We start from the raw sequence: 22,457 nt of genomic DNA on the forward strand, positions 1-22,457 counted from the left end.
TGTGTTATTAATGTGTGATCATTGTGGTATTAATGTGTGATCAGTGTGGAATTAATGTGTGATCAGTGTTGTATTAATGTGTGATCAGTGTGGTATTAATGTGTGATCATTGTGGTATTAATGTGTGATCATTGTGGTATTAATGTGTGATCAGTGTGGTATTAATGTGTGATCAGTGTTGTATTAATGTGTGATCCGTGTTGTATTAATGTGTGGTATTAATGTGTGATCAGTGTGGTATTGATGTGTGATCAGTGTGGTATTAATGTGTGATCAGTGTGGTATTAATGTGTGATCATTGTGGTATTAATGTGTGATCATTGTGGTATTAATGTGTGATCAGTGTGCTATTAATGTGCAATCAGTGTGGTATTAATGTGTGATCATTGTGGTATTAATGTGTGATCAGTGTGCTATTAATGTGCAATCAGTGTTGTATTACACATCTCTGTGTCTGTAGGTTTCAACGGTTTTGTTTGTATCTCTGTGCCTGTACGTTTCAATGGTTTTGTGTGTATCTCTCTGTGTCTATAGGTTTTCAATGGTTTTGTGTGTATCTCTCTGTGTCTATAGGTTTTCAATGGTTTTGTGTGTATCTCTGTGCCTGTACGTTTCAATGGTTTTGTGTGTATCTCTGTATCTATACGTTTCAATGGTTTTGTGTGTATCTCTCTGTGTCTATAGGTTTTCAATGGTTTTGTGTGTATCTCTCTGTGTCTATAGGTTTTCAATGGTTTTGTGTGTATCTCTCTGTGTCTATAGGTTTTCAATGGTTTTGTGTGTATCTCTGTGTCTGTACGTTTCAATGGTTTGGTGTGTCTTTCTTTTTGTGCTCTGTGTAGGTTTCACGCCTCCTGGAATGGACCGGTCCTCTCCAGACAGCAGTCCAGTACATGGTTTAGCACGCCAGGCCTCCGTCACCACCGGCGCCAACATCCCCATCATCACTGAACTAGGTGAGAAACACACACCAGCTGACCATTCACTAATGATAGCGGGAGAAAACAGCTCCATAGGATGTCAATATTATGTCATTTCAACCACTTTCTGGTTGTTGTGATGTTATTTATACCAGTTTTGCCTGTTGGGGAAATACTGTGAAATTGTACACAGAGTTTGGCCAACTGACTTAGAGATTTAGCATCTTCAGGATCGCCATGTTGCCTTCAACAGTTCGGTGGACATTCTTTTGCATTCTGGTTAGAATGCAAGTTTGAATGTTGTTGTGGAACGTTTGGTGCCAATGTGGAGGGTAGTTGGCGAAACTCTTAATTTTCTATGGCTGTGATGACTAATTTTAGCGAGATATTGATGCTAATGATTAGCGACTTTGGCCTGAGATTTGTGTGGAGCTAAATGCAAAGCTGAGCAATTGTGGTCATTTCAAATGTCCCTCTCTTTGTGGAAGCTCTATCTGAGATGTCTCATTACAAAGTCAGAACACTCACTTTGTCTATGTACCATTAGTCCATTAACTGCCTGATTGAGAGGGAGGGAGAGAGTCAAATGAGAGTGAGAGGAAGCTAAAAAAAAGTGCCACAGTAGCAAAATGGGTCCATTTAATAATAACAATGGTGCTGGCTATATTCTCTAATATTCTCTGTGGTCCAGGGGACTCATGAAAATTTCACGTCTCTGAGGGATTCTAAATGACTAGAGACCAGGTTCGCTAGAACCACTATCCCCTCTGACTAAAGCACTAGAGACCCACCACTCTATCCTCTCTGACTAATGCACTAGAGACCCACCACTCTATCATCTCTGACTAATGCACTAGAGACCCACCACTCTATCCCCTCTGACTAAAGCACTAGAGACCCACCACTCTATCCCCTCTGACTAATGCACTAGAGACCCACCACTCTATCCTCTCTGACTAATGCGCTAGAGACCCACCACTCTATCCTCTCTGACTAATGCACTAGAGACCCACCACTCTATCCCCTCTGACTAATGCACTAGAGACCCACCACTCTATCCTCTCTGACTAATGCGCTAGAGACCCACCACTCTATCCTCTCTGACTAATGCACTAGAGACCCACCACTCTATCCCCTCTGACTAAAGCACTAGAGACCCACCACTCTATCCCCTCTGACTAAAGCACTAGAGACCCACCACTCTATCCTCTCTGACTAATGCACTAGAGACCCACCACTCTATCCTCTCTGACTAAAGCACTAGAGACCCACCACTCTATCCCCTCTGACTAATGCACTAGAGACCCACCACTCTATCCCCTCTGACTAAAGCACTAGAGACCCACCACTCTATCCCCTCTGACTAAAGCACTAGAGACCCACCACTATCCCCTCTGACTAAAGCACTAGAGACCCACCACTCTATCCCCTCTGACTAAAGCACTAGAGACCCACCACTCTATCCCCTCTGACTAAAGCACTAGAGACCCACCACTCTATCCCCTCTGACTAAAGCACTAGAGACCCACCACTCTATCCCCTCTGACTAAAGCACTAGAGACCCACCACTCTATCCCCTCTGACTAATGCGCTAGAGACCCACCACTCTATCCCCTCTGACTAATGCGCTAGAGACCCACCACTCTATCCCCTCTGACTAAAGCACTAGAGACCCACCACTCTATCCCCTCTGACTAAAGCACTAGAGACCCACCACTCTATCCTCTCTGACTAAAGCACTAGAGACCCACCACTCTATCCCCTCTGACTACAGCACTAGAGACCCACCACTCTATCCCCTCTGACTAATGCACTAGAGACCCACCACTCTATCCTCTCTGACTAATGCGCTAGAGACCCACCACTCTATCCTCTCTGACTAATGCACTAGAGACCCACCACTCTATCCCCTCTGACTAAAGCACTAGAGACCCACCACTCTATCCCCTCTGACTAATGCGCTAGAGACCCACCACTCTATCCCCTCTGACTAAAGCACTAGAGACCCACCACTCTATCCCCTCTGACTAAAGCACTAGAGACCCACCACTCTATCCTCTCTGACTAAAGCACTAGAGACCCACCACTCTATCCTCTCTGACTAATGCGCTAGAGACCCACCACTCTATCCTCTCTGACTAATGCACTAGAGACCCACCACTCTATCCCCTCTGACTAAAGCACTAGAGACCCACCACTCTATCCCCTCTGACTAATGCGCTAGAGACCCACCACTCTATCCCCTCTGACTAAAGCACTAGAGACCCACCACTCTATCCCCTCTGACTAAAGCACTAGAGACCCACCACTCTATCCTCTCTGACTAAAGCACTAGAGACCCACCACTCTATCCCCTCTGACTAAAGCACTAGAGACCCACCACTCTATTCTCTCTGACTAAAGCACTAGAGACCCACCACTCTATCCCCTCTGACTAAAGCACTAGAGACCCACCACTCTATCCTCTCTGACTAAAGCACTAGAGACCCACCACTCTATCCCCTCTGACTAAAGCACTAGAGACCCACCACTCTATCCCCTCTGACTAAAGCACTAGAGACCCACCACTCTATCCTCTCTGACTAATGCACTAGAGACCCACCACTCTATCCCCTCTGACTAAAGCACTAGAGACCCACCACTCTATCCCCTCTGACTAAAGCACTAGAGACCCACCACTCTATCCCCTCTGACTAATGCACTAGAGACCCACCACTCTATCCCCTCTGACTAATGCACTAGAGACCCACCACTCTATCCCCTCTGACTAAATCACTAGAGACCCACCACTCTATCCTCTCTGACTACAGCACTAGAGACCCACCACTCTATCCTCTCTGACTACAGCACTAGAGACCCACCACTCTATCCCCTCTGACTAAAGCACTAGAGACCCACCACTCTATCCCCTCTGACTAAAGCACTAGAGACCCACCACTCTATCCCCTCTGACACAGACAGAGACGGGGAGAGACACAGACAGAGACGGGGAGACACAGACAGAGACGGGGAGACACAGACAGAGACGGGGAGAGACACAGACAGAGACGAGGAGAGACACAGACAGAGACGGGGAGACACAGACAGAGATGGGGAGAGACACAGACAGAGACGGGGAGAGACACAGACAGAGACGGGGAGAGACACAGACAGAGACGGGGAGAGAAACAGACAGAGACGGGGAGAGACACAGACAGAGACACAGACAGAGACTGGGAGAGACACAGACAGAGACGGGGAGAGACACAGACAGAGACGGGGAGAGACACAGACAGAGACGGGGAGAGACACAGACAGAGACGGGGAGAGACACAGACAGAGACGGGGAGAGACACAGACAGAGACGGGGAGAGACAGAGACGGGGAGAGACACAGACAGAGACACAGACAGAGAAGGGGAGAGACACAGACAGAGAAGGGGAGAGACACAGACAGAGACGGGGAGAGACACAGGGACAGGAAGCTGTATGAACATTGTTTTGCCTCTCTCTCTCTCTCTATGTTCTTGAGTACTACATATGTAATCAACAAATCAAGTGTAGCTGTTTGTTTTTGTCTTGCTGTATTTGATTTCAATAAATTCCCCAGCTACAGAATGCTTGATTTAATATCATTTCTTCTATGTTTGATTTAGATTAATTTCTCCTGCAGATTTTGTCAGGCCCTGGCTATTAAGTAGATAATATTATCAATCACTAACGTTGTCCTCCTCCTCCCTGGACGTAGAGAGGAGGTAAAGCAGTAAACATCCGTCTCTGTGGAACTATACACTGTAGTTGTAGTGTCAATGTTGTCACTTTACTTTACCATAGCCGAGTCAAATGGACAACGTCACGTAAAGTCAGTTTATGTATACAATATTATATATCCGTAACCCCTTTGTGTTTTAGTGGTTCAGCCACATCTGTCCCTCTCTTGTGCTGTAGTTGCATGTCATGGCTACCTTTACCTATACCAGCTTCAGTCTGTCTAATCCTGATGACTGGTCTCAGGCTGCGTTTCTTTTTCTCTGCTCTTTGAAGCTGTTCCAATAATGACCCTATCTCTCCCCCCTCTGCTCCACACTGTCTTACTGTCGTTAGCTAAACCTGGCAAAATACTGCCTTTGGTTTCATTCAGTCAGGAAAAAAAACTTGGAATCAACATACAAATGATAACTGAGCTGGGTAAGCCAGGCCTTTGTCCTCTGCTCGCTGCCGTCCGATCTTTAGTTCTGTCTGTCTGCCTGTCTGCCTGTCACCTCTCTCGCTCACACTCTCTCTCACCTCTCACTTACTCTCTTTCTTTCTTTCTCTCTAACTCTCTCACATTCTCAATTCAATTTCCATTTAAGGGGCTTTATTAGCATGGGAAACATATGTTTACATTGCCAAAGCAATTCTCTCTCCCTCTCACTGTCTCTCCTTACTTCATCCACTTGTCTTGATCTATCAGGCTACAGCCGAGGCCCTCGCTGACTGCTCCCATGGCTTCACTTTCAACACAATTACATTTTTTGTTCTCTGTTTCTGGTAGAACATTTACTGTCTCGTTTTGGCATTTTTTTATTGAAAGTTTTTTTTCTGTGGTGTTTTTATTTTTTCCCATGCATTCTTTTCTCAAAGCATCGCTCTTGCACTTGGATAGTTGCTCGGTCTGTCCTTATGGCTGTTTTCATATCACACCCACCACCCCCGACCACCAGACTCTACACCCACCCCTCTACACCCCACTACCCCCCGGTTCAGTCTCCTTAGCCTGGGCCTGTTTGCATCATCAGCCCGCTTGTCTGGTTGACTGACATGTCTGTTCCTCCGCAGCACAGAGGAAGCCTGGGAAGAAATCAGATTGGAAAAAAACGTACAACTACAGCTCAAATGTTCCCTTTAAGCTGTTTAGTTGTTGTTGTTGTTGTTTTTGTGTATTTTTGTGGCGGGGGGGGGTCTTTTTTTCTTTCTTCCAGACCTCAAGCCTTCATGTTGAAGGGGTCAAAGAAAGGCTTGTGTTGTCAAGCGCTTTTCAAATACAGTTGGATCTCAGGCTCTTGTCCACTGGCACTAGCAAGCAGATCCTCACATCTGAGGCTAAAGTCTGTTCTATTAGGGAAAGGCATCTTTGCAAATGGTTTTAAAGAAGTTTGTTTTTATATATTTTCTTCTTGATCTTTTCCTCTGGTTAGCAGTATTCTAGACAGAACATAGAGACTTTTCAACCCTAGCCCTTTATGATTTGAACTTGTTTCATCCATAACAGTTCAGAATGTAGTATAACTTTGATCTTTAAAAGCAGGCTGTGCCTATGTGAATTTACCCCTCAGCTTTATATATCTTTTTATTGTTGTTTTAAATAAAACAGTTCTTATCTGAGATATCAACGAAGCTCCAGAATGCATGTTACATTACATGCATGATCTTCTCACCTCAACATGCACAATATGGTGGAACGAGGTGTGCATCACACACCTAGGTAAAACCCATGTCTTGAATGTGATTCAAAACTGCAGAAATGGTTTGTTGATGACGGATTGTACTGTGCATCTACAATGAATGCCAAATCCATAACGCTTTGGTTCAGACATCACTACCTTTTCTATACCTAAAGACATGAGACAGTTGAGAATATATGCTATTGAGTCTTTGAAGGACCCAATAAAGTGAATGATTCTGTTTGGGTCAGGGCCTAAGACTTGGGGTTGTAAGTCAAGTAAAAAGGAATATTGGCTCATATTGACTCAAAAACACCAACAAAAAAAGTTTGGGAACCCCTGCCCTAGCTATGTCACCCAGCGATTCTCTACTTCTCAAGTCCTCAGGTGTGTTGGTGTGTGTTTGGCGTGCTGTGCCCTCCTTGGCCTCTGTCTCGCTCTGACTCTGTTTTGGGTCTCCCTTCTCTCAGTGAACGACTCCAACGTTCAGTTCTTGGACCAAGATGATGACGACGACCCGGACACAGAGCTGTACCTGACGCAGCCCTTCGCCTGTGGAACCGCCTTCGCTGTCAGCGTGCTGGACTCTCTCATGAGTGCAGTGAGTAGACATTACTAAGTATACGCTACTCAATTTACACAGTTCGTAGTATGCACTTGACTTTTTTGGCACTTTTTTTCATTTTATTTAGTCCGACATGTTACTAGGTAGTCTGACATGTTACTAGGTAGTTTGACATGTTACTAGGTAGTCTGACATGTTACTAGGTAGTCTGACATGTTTACTAGGTAGTTCGACATATTACTAGGTAGTTTGACATGTTAATGGGTAGTCTGACATGTTACTAGGTAGTCTGACATGTTACTAGGTAGTCTGACATGTTACTAGGTAGTCCGACATGTTACTAGGTAGTCTGACATGTTACTAGGTAGTCTGACATGTTACTAGGTAGTCTGACATGTTACTAGGTAGTCTGACATGTTACTAGGTAGTCCGACATGTTACTAGGTAGTCTGACATGTTACTAGGTAGTCTGACATGTTACTAGGTAGTCTGACATGTTACTAGGTAGTCCGACATGTTACTAGGTAGTCTGACATCTTACTAGGTAGTCTGACATGTTACTAGGTAGTCTGACATGTTACTAGGTAGTCTGACATGTTACTAGGTAGTCTGACATGTTACTAGGTAGTCCGACATGTTACTAGGTAGTCCGACATGTTACTAGGTAGTCCGACATGTTACTAGGTAGTCCGACATGTTACTAGGTAGTCTGACATGTTACTAGGTAGTCTGACATGTTACTAGGTAGTCTGACATGTTACTAGGTAGTCTGACATCTTACTAGGTAGTCTGACATCTTACTAGGTAGTCTGACATCTTACTAGGTAGTCTGACATGTTACTAGGTAGTCTGACATGTTACTAGGTAGTCTGACATGTTACTAGGTAGTCTGACATGTTACTAGGTAGTCTGACATGTTACTTTAGTTCGACATGTTACTAGGTAGTCTGACATGTTACTAGGTAGTCTGACATGTTACTTTAGTTCGACATGTTACTAGGTAGTCTGACATGTTACTAGGTAGTTTGACATGTTACTAGGTAGTCTGACATGTTACTAGGTAGTCTGACATGTTACTTTAGTTCGACATGTTACTAGGTAGTCTGACATGTTACTAGGTAGTCTGACATGTTACTAGGTAGTCTGACATGTTACTAGGTAGTCCGACATGTTACTAGGTAGTCTGACATGTTACTAGGTAGTCCGACATGTTACTAGGTAGTCTGACATGTTACTAGGTAGTCCGACATGTTACTAGGTAGTCTGACATGTTACTTTAGTTCGACATGTACTAGGCAGAAGTTTATCGCATAATCCAGTACCAAAATTATCCTTTTTGTGAACAGTCTATATTTCATCCATATTTATAAATATTTTCTATCCATATTTTAATCCCTATTTTATTTACATAGGCTAGTGGCTGTTAAGGCCGTAGGGTGAAGCAGAATTTTTAGAGGGTAAAAGTTGCATATTGTTGCAGTTGCAACATGCAGCAGTCAAGGGCTAAAATGATTGATTTGAACACAGTCAGTTAGGAGTCAGTCCAGTGTTGCGTACAAGATGTCAGCAACCACAAGACAAGACACAGATAGTGGGTTTACTGTAAGACGTGCATACTGTCTTTAAACAAAGTAGTTTAAAGGTCGTAACTAAGTACTGTATACTATGTACTGTATAATTGGTAGTGTATACTTGGTAGTGTCTACTCACCTGCACCCATGTCTGCTGTCTCTAAAGCTGGCTGTTGAATTGAAGATGCTTTTGGTTTAAATAAGTGTGAAACGTAGCAAAGATGCATTTCAAAACACTGCAGATCTAATGCATTTTTTGGAAGCAAACTTGCAGTCACACACACACACACACACACACAGACACACACACACACACAGACAGACAGACAGACAGACAGACAGACAGACAGACAGACAGACAGACAGACAGACAGACAGACAGACAGACAGACAGACAGACAGACAGACAGACAGACAGACAGACACACAGACAGACAGACAGACAGACAGACAGACACAGACAGACAGACACACAGACACACACACAGACAGACAGACAGACAGACAGACAGACAGACAGACAGACAGACAGAGCCTCTCAGAGTTAAGTAAAGGGTTAGACTTAACGGATATGGATGCGTCAGATAAGATGCTCTACTCAGCGCAGCAGCATTATGGAGTAGGCAGAAGTTGGTAAATGAAATGCCACATTGATCAGACAGCGCTGCCAGCTCCACTGACATCAAAAGGGAAGTTGTTGCCACCACTCCTCATATAAAGTGTCACGAAACAAACTTTCAAGGAGCTTATTAGATCTTTTAACAAGGTAAGTGCTGAGGTTCCCTCTAATGGCACATTTGACATGCAAAGGTGGGCCATCATCAAGGTCCAAAAAAACACTTTCATCTTTCAACAATGAGAGAGAGAGGAGCTCACTCCCACATGTTCTGTGATGTCTCTCGCTCTCGCTCTCTCTCTCCCACCCACCACCGATTAAGGCAGCACCCCGTACCTCTCTGATTCAGAGGGATTGGGTTAAATGCGGAAGACACATTTCAGTTGAAGGCACTCAGTTGTACAGCTGACTAGGTATCCCCCTTTCCCTTTCCACCCACTCTCTCTCTCCCCTCTTCCCCATCTCTCCCCTTTTCCCCTTCTCCATCTCTCCCCTTTTCCCCTTCTCCATCTCTCCCCTTTTCCCCTTCTCCATCTCTCCCCTTTTCCCCTTCTCCATCTCTCCCCTTTTCCCCTTCTCCATCTCTCCCCTTTTCCCCTTCTCCATCTCTCCCCTTTTCCCCTTCTCCATCTCTCCCTTTTCCCCTTCTCCATCCCTCCCCTTTTCCCCATCTCTCCCCTTTTCCCCTTCTCCATCTCTCCCCTTTTCCCCTTCTCCATCTCTCCCCTTTTCCCCTTCTCCATCTCTCCCCTTTTCCCCTTCTCCATCTCTCCCCTTTTCCCCTTCTCCATCCCCCCTTTTCCCTTCTCCATCTCTCCCCTTTTCCCCTTCTCCATCCCTCCCCTTTTCCCCTTCTCCATCTCTCCCTTTTCCCCTTCTCCATCTCTCCCCTTTTCCCTTCCCCTCCATCTCTCCCCTTTTCCCCTTCTCCATCTCTCCCTTTTCCCCTTCTCCATCTCTCCCCTTTTCCCCTTCTCCATCTCTCCCCTTTTCCCCTTCTCCATCTCTCCCCTTTTCCCCTTCTCCATCTCTCCTCTTCACCCATCCCATCTCTCCCCTCTCCCCCTTCTCCATCTCTCCCTCTCCCCCTTCTCCATCTCTCCCCTTCCACATCCCATCTCTCCCTCTTCACCCATCCCATCTCTCCCCTCTCCCCTTCTCCATCTCTCCCTCTCCCCCTTCTCCATCTCTCCCCTTCCACATCCCATCTCTCCCCTCTTCCCCACCCCATCTCTCCCATCTCCCCTTCTCCATCTCTCCCCTTCCTCATCCCATCTCTCCCCTCTTCTTCCATCCCTCCCCTTTTCCCCTTCTCCATCTCTCCCTTTTCCCCTTCTCCCTCTCTCCCTTTTCCCCTTCTCCCTCTCTCCCCTTTTCCCCTTCTCCATCTCTCCCCTTTTCCCCTTCTCCATCTCTCCCATCTCCTCCATCCCATCTCTCCCCACTTCACCCTTCTTCATCTCTCCCCTTCTCCATCTCTCCCCTTCCACATCCCATCTCTCCCCTCTCCCCTTCTCCATCTCTCCCTTCCACATCCCATCTCTCCCCCTCTTCACCCACCCCATCTCTCCCCCTTCCACATCCCATCTCTCCCTCTCCCCTTCTCCATCTCCCCCTTCCACATCCCATCTCTCCCCTCTTCCCCACCCCATCTCTCCCATCTCCCCTTCTCCATCTCTCCCCTTCCACATCCCATCTCTCCCCCTCTTCCCCACCCCATCTCTCCCATCTCCCCTTCTCCATCTCTCCCCTTCCACATCCCATCTCTCCCCGTTTCCCCTTCTCCATCCCTCCCCTTTTCCCCTTCTCCATCTCTCCCTTTTCCCCTTCTCCATCTCTCCCCTTTCCCCTTCTCCATCCCTCCCCTCTTCCCCACCCCATCTCTCCCCTCTTCACCCACCCCATCTCTCCCCTCTTCCCCTCTTCCCCTCTTCCCCATCCCATCTCTCCCTCTTCACCCACCCCATCTCTCCCCTCTTCCCCTCTTCCCCTCTTCCCCATCCCATCCCTCCCCTCTTCCCCACCCCATCTCTCCCCTCTTCACCATCCCATCCCTCCCCTCTTCCACATCCCATCTCTCCCCTCTTCCCCTCTTCCCCATCCCATCTCTCCCTCTTCACCATCCCATCCCTCCCCTCTTCCACATCCCATCTCTCCCCTCTTCCCCTCTTCCCCATCCCATCTCTCCCTCTTCACCATCCCATCCCTCCCCTCTTCCACATCCCATCTCCCTCCCCTCTTCCCCTCTTCCCCATCCCATCTCTCCTCTTCACCATCCCATCCCTCCCCTCTTCCACATCCCATCTCTCCCCTCTTCCCTCTTCCCCACCCCATCTCTCCCCTCTTCACCATCCCATCCCTCCCCTCTTCCACATCCCATCTCTCCTCTCTTCCCCTCTTCCCCATCCCATCTCTCCCCCTTCACCATCCCATCCCTCCCCTCTTCCACATCCCATCTCTCCCCTCTTCCCCCTTCCCCCTTCATCTCTCCCCTCTTCACCATCCCATCCTTCCCCTCTTCCACATCCCATCTCTCCCTCTTCCCCTCTTCCCCATCCCATCTCTCCCCTCTTCCCCTCTTCCCCATCCCATCTCTCCCTCTTCACCATCCCATCTCTCCCCTCTTCCCCTCTTCCCTCTTCCCCATCCCATCTCTCCCCTCTTCCCCTCTTCCCCTCTTCCCCATCCCATCTCTCCCCTCTTCCCCTCTTCCCCATCCCATCTCTCCTCTTCACCATCCCATCTCTCCCTCTTCTTCCCCATCCCATCTCTCTCTTCACCATCCCATCTCTCCCTCTTCCCCTCTTCCCCATCCCATCTCTTCCTCTTCACCATCCCATCTCTCCCCCCTCTTCCCCATCTCTCCCCTCTTCCCCATCCCATCTCTCCCCTCTTCCCCTCTTCCCCATCCCATCTCTCCCCTCTTCACCATCCCATCTCTCCCCTCTTCCCCTCTTCCCCATCCCATCTCTCCCCTCTTCACCATCCCATCTCTCCCATCCTTCCCCTCTTCCCCATCCCATCTCTCCCCCTCTTCCCTCTTCCCCATCCCATCATCCTCATCCCTCTTCCCCTCTTCCCCATCCCATCTCTCCCTCTTCCCCTCTTCCCCTCTTCCCCATCCCATCTCTCCCTTTCACCATCCCATCTCTCCCCTCTTCCACATCCCATCTCTCCCCCCATCTTCCCATCTTCTCCCCTCTTCCCCATCCCATCTCTCCCCTCTTCCCTCTTCCCATCCCATCTCTCCCCTCTTCCACATCCCATCTCTCCTTCCCATCTTCCCCTCTTCTTCCCATCCCATCTCTCTTCCCCTCTTCCATCCCATCTCTCCCTCTTCCCCATCCCATCCTCCCTCTTCTTCACCATCCCATCTCTCCCCTTCTTCCCCTCTTCCCCATCCCATCTCTCTTCCCTCTTCACCATCCCATCTCTCCCCTCTTCCCCCTTCCCCATCCCATCTCTCCCCTCTTCACCATCCCATCTCTCCCCTCTTCCCTCTTCCCCATCCCATCTCTCCCCTCTTCCCATCCCATCTCTCCCCTCTTCCCTCTTCCCCATCCCATCTCCCCTCTTCACATCCCTCTTCCCCTCTTCCCCATCCCATCTCTCCCTCTTCACCATCCCATCTCTCCCCTCTTCCCATCCCATCTCTCCCCATCCCTCTCCCCTCTTCCCCATCCCATCTCTCCCTCTTCCCTCTTCCCCATCCCATCTCTCCCCTCTTCCCCATCCCATCTCCCCCCCTCTTCCCTCTTCCACCATCCCATCTCTCCCTCTTCCCCATCCCATCTCTCCCCTCTTCACCATCCCATCTCTCCCTCTTCCCCATCCCATCTCTCCCCTCTTCCCATCCCATCTCTCCCCCCTCTTCCACATCCCATCTCTTCCCCTCTTCCCCATCCCATCTCTCCCTCTTCACCATCCCATCTCTTCCACATCCCATCTCTCCCTCTTCCCCATCCCATCTCTCCCCTCTTCCACATCCCATCTCCTCCCCTCTTCCCCATCCCATCTCTCTCCCCTCTTCCCATCCCATCTCTCCCCTCTTCCCCATCCCATCTCTCCCCTCTTCCCCATCCCATCTCTCCCCTCTTCACCATCCCATCTCTCCCCTCTTCCCATCCCATCTCTCCCCTCCCTCTTCCCCATCCCATCTCTCCCCTCTTCACCATCCCATCTCTCCCCTCTTCCACCATCCCATCTCTCCCCCTCTTCCTTCCCCTCCCATCCCATCCCTCTCCCCTCTTCCCCATCCCATCTCTCCCCTCTTCCACATCCCATCTCTCCCCCTTCTTCACCATCCCATCTCTCCCCTCTTCACCATCCCATCTCTTCCTCTTCCCCATCCCATCCCATCTCTCCCCTCTTCCCATCCCATCTCTCCCTCTTCCCCACCCCATCCTCCCCTCTTCACCATCCCATCTCTCCCCTTCTCCTCTTCCCATCCCATCTCTCCCCTCTTCACCATCCCATCTCTCCACCATCCCATCCCACTCCCATCTCTCCCCTCTTCCACATCCCATCTCCCCTCTTCCCATCCCATCCCTCCCCTCTTCCCCACCCCATCTCTCCCCTCTTCACCATCCCATCTCTCCCTCTCCCCATCCCATCTCTCCCCTCTTCCACATCCCATCTCTTCCTTCACCATCCCATCTCATCCCTCTTCCCCACCCCATCTCTCCCCTTCACCATCCCATCTCTCCCTCTTCACCATCCCATTCTCCCTCTCCCCACCCCATCTCTCCCCTCTTCCACATCCCATCTCTCCCTCTTCACCATCCCATCTCTCCCCTCTTCCCCACCCCATCTCTCTCCCCTCTTCACCATCCCATCTCTCCCCTCTTCACCATCCCATCTCTTCCCTCTTCCCCACCCCATCTCTCCCCTCTTCACCATCCCATCTCTCCCCTCTTCCCCACCCCATCTCCCCTCTTCACCATCCCCTCTCCCCTCTCCCCACCCCATCTCTCCCCTCTTCCACATCCCATCTCTCCTCTTCACCATCCCATCTCTCCCTCTCCCCACCCCATCTCCTCCCCTCTTCCACATCCCATCTCTCCCTCTTCACCATCCCATCCCTCCCCTCTTCACCCACCCCATCTCTCCCTCTTCCACATCCCATCTCTCCCCCTCCTCACCCCATCTTGCCCTCTCCCCCTTCTCTTCCTTCTTCGCCATCTCTCCCCCTTCTCTATCTCTCCTTATCGCCACCATCTCTCCCCTCTTCCCCTTATCCCCCTTCTCTATCTCTCCCCTCTTCACCACTCTCCCCTTCTCTGCAATCTCTCCCCTTATCGCCACCATCTCTCCCCTCTTCCCCTTATCCCCCTTAATCTATTTTCCCTCTTCACCACTCTCCCCTTCTCTATCTCTCCCCTTATCGCCACCATCTCTCCCCTCTTCCCCTTATCCCCCTTCTCCATCCCTTCCCCTTATCTCCCCTTATCTCCCCTCTCCCCCGTTCTCTGTCCGCCACATATCCTCTACCGTTGTGGCTCTAATGGTGTCTCCTTACTTACGGATCTCACATCCTTTTATCTCTGCAGACATACTTCAACGATAATATCCTCACCCTGATCCGGACGCTGGTGACTGGGGGAGCCACCCCAGAGCTAGAGGCTCTACTGGCTGAGGAGAATGCCCTGCAAGGGGGCTACAGCACGCCACAGACACTGGCCAACCGAGACAGGTGTCGTGTTGCCCAACTGGCCCTGTACGATGGGCCCTTTGCCGACTTGGGGGTAAGCGAATGTTTAAATGGAGCTGACAGGTTTTGGCACTCGGCAGCAGCACCCATCCCGCCTGCTTGGCTCCTTGCGGCACTTAATACAAAGTGAAGAACAGAGAACACGCAAAGGGTGCTCTGCTTAGGAGGAGGAAGGAGGGTTCTGGAGTGTGTGTATGTTAGAGCTGGGTGATATGGAAAAAAATCCATATTGCGGTAAATTGACACATTTTTTGCTATAACAATAAATCAGAGATAAATAATAATAAATGATTTTGGGGGGAGGTGCTAGAGCTGGGCGATATGGACAAAAAGTAATATCGCGATAAATGTAACTGTTTTGCTCGATAACAACAAATACAACAATCATTTATTTTATTCTATGGACAGTTACTTTACAAGCAGCAGGGCTCTAGAATAGTTTTTTTCCAGTGCCAAATAAGACAGCTGAGATGGTAGCCTATGATTCAATAAGACAGCTGAGATGGTAGCCTATGATTCAAATAAGACAGCTGAGATGGTAGCCTATGATTCAATAAGACAGCTGAGATGGTAGCCTATGATTCAATAAGACAGCTGAGATGGTAGCCTATGATTCAATAAGACAGCTGAGATGGTAGCCTATGATTCAATAAGACAGCTGAGATGGTAGCCTATGATTCAATAAGACAGCTGAGATGGTAGCCTATGATTCAAATAAGACAGCTGAGATGGTAGCCTATGATTCAATAAGACAGCTGAGATGGTAGCCTATGATTCAAATAAGACAGCTGAGATGGTAGCCTATGATTCAATAAGACAGCTGAGATGGTAGCCTATGATTCAAATAAGACAGCTGAGATGGTAGCCTATGATTCAAATAAGACAGCTGAGATGGTAGCCTATGATTCAAATAAGACAGCTGAGATGGTAGCCTATGATTCAAATAAGACAGCTGAGATGGTAGCCTATGATTCAATAAGACAGCTGAGATGGTAGCCTATGATTCAAATAAGACAGCTGAGATGGTAGCCTATGATTCAAATAAGACAGCTGAGATGGTAGCCTATGATTCAAATAAGACAGCTGAGATGGTAGCCTATGATTCAAATAAGACAGCTGAGATGGTAGCCTATGATTCAAATAAGACAGCTGAGATGGTAGCCTATGATTCAAATAAGACAGCTGAGATGGTAGCCTATGATTCAAATAAGACAGCTGAGATGGTAGCCTATGATTCAAATAAGACAGCTGAGATGGTAGCCTATGATTCAATAAGACAGCTGAGATGGTAGCCTATGATTCAATAAGACAGCTGAGATGCTAGCCTATGATTCAATAAGACAGCTGAGATGGTAGCCTATGATTCAAAAAGTCAGCTGAGATGGTAGCCTATGATTCAAATAAGACAGCTGAGATGGTAGCCTATGATTCAAATAAGACAGCTGAGATGGTAGCCTATGATTCAAATAAGACAGCTGAGATGGTAGCCTATGATTCAATAAGACAGCTGAGATGGTAGCCTATGATTCAATAAGACAGCTGAGATGGTAGCCTATGATTCAAATAAGACAGCTGAGATGGTAGCCTATGATTCAATAAGACAGCTGAGATGGTAGCCTATGATTCAATAAGACAGCTGAGATGCTAGCCTATGATTCAATAAGACAGCTGAGATGGTAGCCTATGATTCAATAAGACAGCTGAGATGGTAGCCTATGATTCAATAAGACAGCTGAGATGGTAGCCTATGATTCAATAAGACAGCTGAGATGCTAGCCTATGATTCAATAAGACAGCTGAGATGGTAGCCTATGATTCAACAAGACAGCTGAGATGGTAGCCTATGATTCAAAAAGTCAGTCTCTTCAGAGAATTTCCCGACGTCTTTATGCTTATTGACCTATAGGCTGTATTATACACCACCCGAGGAAGTGGGCTGTATTATACACCACCCGAGGAAGTGGGCTGTATTATACACCACCCGAGGAAGTGGGCTGTATTATACACCACCCGAGGAAGTGGGATGTATTATACACCACCCGAGGAAGTGGGATGTATTATACACCACCCGAGGAAGTGGGATGTATTATACACCACCCGAGGAAATGGGATGTATTATACACCACCCGAGGAAGTGGGATGTATTATACACCACCCGAGGAAATGGGATGTATTATACACCACCCGAGGAAGTGGGATGTATTATACACCACCCGAGGAAGTGGGAACTCAAAAACCGTAGCTAGAATTATTAGGCTAATTGATTCATCTGTCAGTAAATGTAGCTCATGTCCTTTAAAGAATTTCCAGCGCTATGATACAGGCCTATTCACTGCAAATGACGCTCTCCGGCCCGCGATGCAACAAAACCTTACTACACTAAAGCCTACTCCCGGTGTAAAGTGGTGTCATGAACTCAATATTAGGAGGTGAGAAATACATGATATGATTGTCCTCTCTGTAACTAGAACAACAGTAGTTACTTTGAAAACTGTCTTTATCCTACAATAGGATTTTGAGCAACGGCCATATGCTTGTGCTTGTCAGAATGCGTCTCTCCCTCCTCCATGCACACAGTGGGGAGAGGGAGAGTCAGCTGTTGACAGCGAAACGGTGACAGGCATATACTTGCAGAGCAGGAATCAACATAATGCATAGGCTATTACTGTTGACCAAATAATGGTTCTAGAACAATCTACAGGAATGTTGTGTAGCCAAATCACATAAAATTACCGACGTAAGCAAAATGCTTCGGTTTTTCGTCCCAGAATTGCTGTGTGTGTGTTCTGGGATGAAGAAGGTCTCTTTCCCCAAAACATACAGCAGGATGTATCCAGGACACTGCAGTTTGACATTTAAAAAAAACCTGGATTATTTAGTCATTTAGACAAATGATTGCACTTTATAAGCCACCACACCCTGATGTTGTTTTTGATTTGCCATTTGTTGTTTTCCAGGATGGTGGTTGCTATGGAGATTTGTTCTGTAAAGCATTGAAGACATACAACATGTTGTGCTTCGGAATCTACAGATTGAGAGACGCTCACCTTGCCACACCTAGCCAGTGTACCAAACGGTGAGACAGTCAGTGTTACATTCACCCGTCTCACTCGTCAACATCAGCTGTTTCCCATTATAATAGTAGCAGTTCTGTGATTATATTATACTGTTTATCGTAGACACTTATGTGATTAGATAACTCTACAAACTAGATGCATTTCGACTTCATGCCTCTAACACGGAAACATTTTTATTTGGAATAAATCTGCTTAGAAATCTTGTAACTGATTAGTTTTCAACCACGCCCCATTAGCTTTCTGTGATGTATTTGTTTTTATAAACTGAGTGGTTCGAGCCCTGAATGCTGATTGGCTGTATGACAAAAGGTTTTCTTTACTGCTCTAATTATGTTGGTAAGCAGTTTATAATAGCAATAGGGCACCTCGGGGGTTTGTGGTATATGGCCAATGTACAGTACATTCAGAAAGTCTTCAGACCCCTTCACCTCTTCCACATGTTGTTATGTTACAGCCTTATTCTAAAATGGATTAAATAAAACATCTCCCTCATCAATCTACACATAATACCCCATAATGACGAAGTGAAAACTGGTTTTTATAACTTTTTGCAAATGTATTAAAAATAAAAACATATCATTTACATAAATATTCAGGCCCTTTGCTATGATTCTTGAAATTGAGCTCAGGTTCATCCTGTTTCCATTGATCATCCTTGAGATGTTTCTACAACATGATTGGAGTCCACCTGTGGAAAGGCACACACCTGTCTATATAAGGTCCTACAGTTGACAGTGCATGTCAGAGCAAAAACCAAGCCATGAGGTCGAAGGAATTGTCCGTAGAGCTCCGAGACAGGATTGTGTCGAGGCACAGATCTGGAGAAGGGTACCAAAACATTTCTGCAGCATTGAAGGTCCCCAAGAACACAGTGGCCTCCATCATTCTTAAATTGAAGAAGTTTGCAACCACCAAGACTCTTCCTAGAGCTGGCCACCCGGCCAAACTGAGCAATCGGGGGAGAAGGGCTTTGGTCAGGGAGGTGATAAGCAACTAAAAGGTACTCTGACAGAGCTCCAGAGTACCTTTGTGGAGATGGGAGAACCTTCCAGAAGGACAACCATCTTTGCAGCACTCCACCAATCAGGCCTTTATGGTAGAGTGGCCAGACGGAACCCACTCCTCAGTAAAAGACACATGACAGCCCGCTTGGAATTTGCCAAAAGGCACCTAAAGGACTCTCAAGACCATGAGAAACAAGATTCTCTGGTCTGATGAAATAAAAATTGAACTCTTTGGCCTGAATGCCAAGCGTCACGTCTGGAGGAAATCTGGCACCATCCGTACCGTGAAGCATGGTGGTGGCAGCTTCTTGCTGTGGGGATGTTTTCATCAACAGGTACTGGGAGACTAGTCAGGATCGAGGGAAAGATGAACGGAGCAAAGTACAGAGAGATCCTTGATAAAAACCTGCTCCAGAGTTCTCAGGACCTCAGACGGGGCGAAGGTTCACCTTCCAACAGGAAAACAACTCTAAGCACACAGCAAAGACAACGTAGGAGTGGCAGGAGTCTTTGAATGTCCTTGAGTGGCCCAGCCAGAGCCTGGACTTGAACCCGATCGAACATCTCTGGAGAGACCTAAAAATAGCTGTGCAGCGACGCTCCCCATCCAACTTGACAGAGTTTGAGAGGATCTCCAGAGAAGAATGGGAGAAACTCCCCAAATACAGGTGTGCCGAGCTTGTAGTGTCATATCCAAGAAGAGTCGAGGCTGTAATCGCTAAATATGCAAAAATGTTTAAAATAATGTTTTTTCTTTGGCATTTGTGTGTAGATTGATGAGGAAAAAGATTGATTTAATAAATTTTAGAATAAGCCTGTAACGTAACAAAATGTGGAAAAAGTCAAGGTATCTGAATACTTTCTGAATGCACTGTACCATGACCAAGGGCTGTATTCAGGCACTCTGCATTACGTTGAGCCTAAGAACAGCCCTTAGCCGTGGTTTACTGGCCATATACACCCCCCCCCCCCCCCCTGGCCTTAATGCTTAATTATACATTGACTAATCAGTATTGTTCTGTTTTCTACCAACTCCTATCCTTTCCTTTATACAGGTATGTGATTACCAACCCTCCGTATGAGTTTGAGTTGGTCCCCACAGACCTGATCTTCTGTCTGATGCAGTTTGACCACAACGCGGGCCAGTCTCGGACCAGCCTTTCCCACAGCTCCCACTCCTCCCATTCCTCCAGCAAAAAGAGCTCGTCCGTCCACTCCATCCCCACCACCAACCGCCAGAACCGCAGCAGCAAGGCCCGGGAGGCCGGCCACAAACAGAAGTAGGTGGAGGAGGTGTGTGTGTGTGTGTGTGAGTGTGAGTGTGAGTGTGTGTGTGTGTGTGTCTGTGTCTGTGTGTGTGTCTGTGTCTGTGTCTGTGTGTCTGTGTTCCCAAAAGTTTCCTGTGGGTGTTGTGTCTATGTAGAGTTGTGGCCAAAAGGTGTGTGTGTGTCACTGTTTGGGTCAGTTATCTCTGTCTGTATGTTTATTGGGGTTTGGGTTTTGTTTCTGAGATTTTGTGCTCAATGTCAACGTCATGTTTGTGCAATGTTTGCTCCATAACCATCAGCATGTGGTCCTTGCTCTGACATCTCTGCCTGCCTCCATAGCTACTGTACCATGATCTAATCAATGGAACTAAGGAGAAACTTTGATGTGCATTGTTTTCACCGACAAACTGTCTTAAAAATGTCCTTCAACCTCATTGAACCTTTATTTAAGCATTATTTTAAGAACGCAAAATATCACCGAAAGATGACAAGGAACATAGGTCTTTCTATAACAATGTTGTCTTTCTATAATAGGTCTTTCAATCATATGTTGTCTTTGTACCAGGCCGGTGACGGCGTGGCAGGCATTTTGTCTCGATAAGACACAGTACAGTGCACTCGGGAAAGTATTCAGACCCCTTAAACTTTTTCCACATTTTGTTACGTTACAGCCTTATTCTAAAATTAATTTAATTGTTTTTTTCCCCCTCATCAATCTACACACACTACCCCTTAATGACAAACCAAAAACTGGTTGTTTAGACATTTTGCTCATTTAAAAAAACACAAAACTGAAATATTACATTTACATACATATTCAGACCCTTTAGTCAGTACTTTGTTGAAGCACCTTTGGCAGTGATTACAGCCTCGAGTCTTCTTGGGTATGACGCTACAAGCTTGGCACACCTGTATTTGCTCTGTTAGGTTGGATAGGGAGTGCTGCTGCACAGCTATTTTCAGGTCTCTCCAGAGATGTTTCGATTGGGTTCAAGTCCGGGCTCTGGCTGGGCCACTCAAGGACATTCAGAGACTTGTCCCGAAGCCACCCCTGCGTTGTCTTGGCTGTGTGCTTAGGTTCATTGTTCTGTTGGAAGGTGAACCTTCGCTCCAGTCTGGGGTCCTGAGCGCTCTGGAGGAGGCTTTCATCAAGGATCTCTCTGTACTTTGCTCCGTTCATCTTTCCCTCGATCCTGACTAGTCTCCCAGTTTGTGCTGCTGAAAAACATCCCAACAGCATGATGCTGTCACCACCATGCTTCACCATAGGGATGGTGCCAGGTTTCCTCCAGACATGATGCTTGGCATTCAGGCAGAGAGAGCCAAAGATCTTGGTTTCATCAGACCAGAGAATCTTGTTTTTGATGGTCTGAGTGTCCTTTAGGTGCCCTTTTGGTAAACTCCAAGTGGGCTGTCATGTGCCTTTTACTGAGGAGTGGCTTCCATCTGGCCAGGAAGAGTCTTGGTTGTTCCAAACTTCTTCCTTTTAAGAATGATGGAGGCCACTGTGTTCTTGGACCTTCAATGCTGTAGACATTTTTTGGAATCCTTCCCTAGATCTGTGCCTAGACACAGTCCTGTCTCTGAGCTCTACGGACAATTCCTTTGACCTTGGTTTTTGCTCTGACAGGCACTGTCAACTGTGGGATCTTATATAGACAAGTGTGTTTTTTTCCAAATCATGTCAAATCAATTGAATTTATCACAGGTGGACTCCATTCAAATTCTAGAAACATCTCATGGATGAGCCATGGAAACAGCTGACCTGAGCTCAACTTCGAGTCTCATAGCAAAGGGTCTGAATACTTATGTAAATAAGGTATTTCTGTTATTAATATTTAATACATTTGCAAAAAATGATAACCTGTTTTCGCTTTGTCATTATGGGGTATTATGTGTAGATTGAGGATTTGATTTGATCCATTTTAGAGTAAGGCTGTAACATAACAAAATGTGGAAAAGTGAAGAGGTCTGAATACTTTCTGAATGCACTGTACAGTATGTTTTTACTTTGACTCATATTGGTATAGCCTGCTTATTTGTTAGTGTACGTACCAACAGCATGCCATGGTTATGGATTGAATGTAACATGATTTACGTGGACTAAACATTTTACCCAACATGACCACATTTTGACCAGAGAAGCTGATGTTCCAGATGATTGTCCATGAATGATAAACGTCATTAAACCATCTGTGTTGACATCTATCTTGTTATTGTGTCTGTTCTGAGACATGGCATGTCCATGGTCCTAGTTCTCCATCTCAAATGCTTATTTTTAGTTCTGTTTTAAATTTGGATGTGTTTTGCATAATATAATAT

General features: G+C 47.0%; 1 protein-coding gene across 1 annotated transcript in view; it reads left to right on the forward strand.

The window, feature by feature from the left end:
* LOC115119311 (calcium-activated potassium channel subunit alpha-1a-like) overlaps positions 1-22,457 on the forward strand; it is a 374,301-nt gene that overhangs the window by 347,011 nt on the left and 4,833 nt on the right. The window contains exons 23-28 of the mRNA XM_065023097.1: positions 843-956; positions 5,003-5,086; positions 6,795-6,925; positions 14,626-14,820; positions 17,744-17,862; positions 19,923-20,147. Coding sequence (XP_064879169.1) covers positions 843-956; positions 5,003-5,086; positions 6,795-6,925; positions 14,626-14,820; positions 17,744-17,862; positions 19,923-20,147 — 868 coding nt within the window. The remainder of the gene's footprint in view (positions 1-842; positions 957-5,002; positions 5,087-6,794; positions 6,926-14,625; positions 14,821-17,743; positions 17,863-19,922; positions 20,148-22,457) is intronic.

Source organism: Oncorhynchus nerka, linkage group LG10 (assembly GCF_034236695.1).
Source record: "Oncorhynchus nerka isolate Pitt River linkage group LG10, Oner_Uvic_2.0, whole genome shotgun sequence".
Classification (NCBI taxonomy): Eukaryota; Metazoa; Chordata; class Actinopteri; order Salmoniformes; family Salmonidae; genus Oncorhynchus; species Oncorhynchus nerka.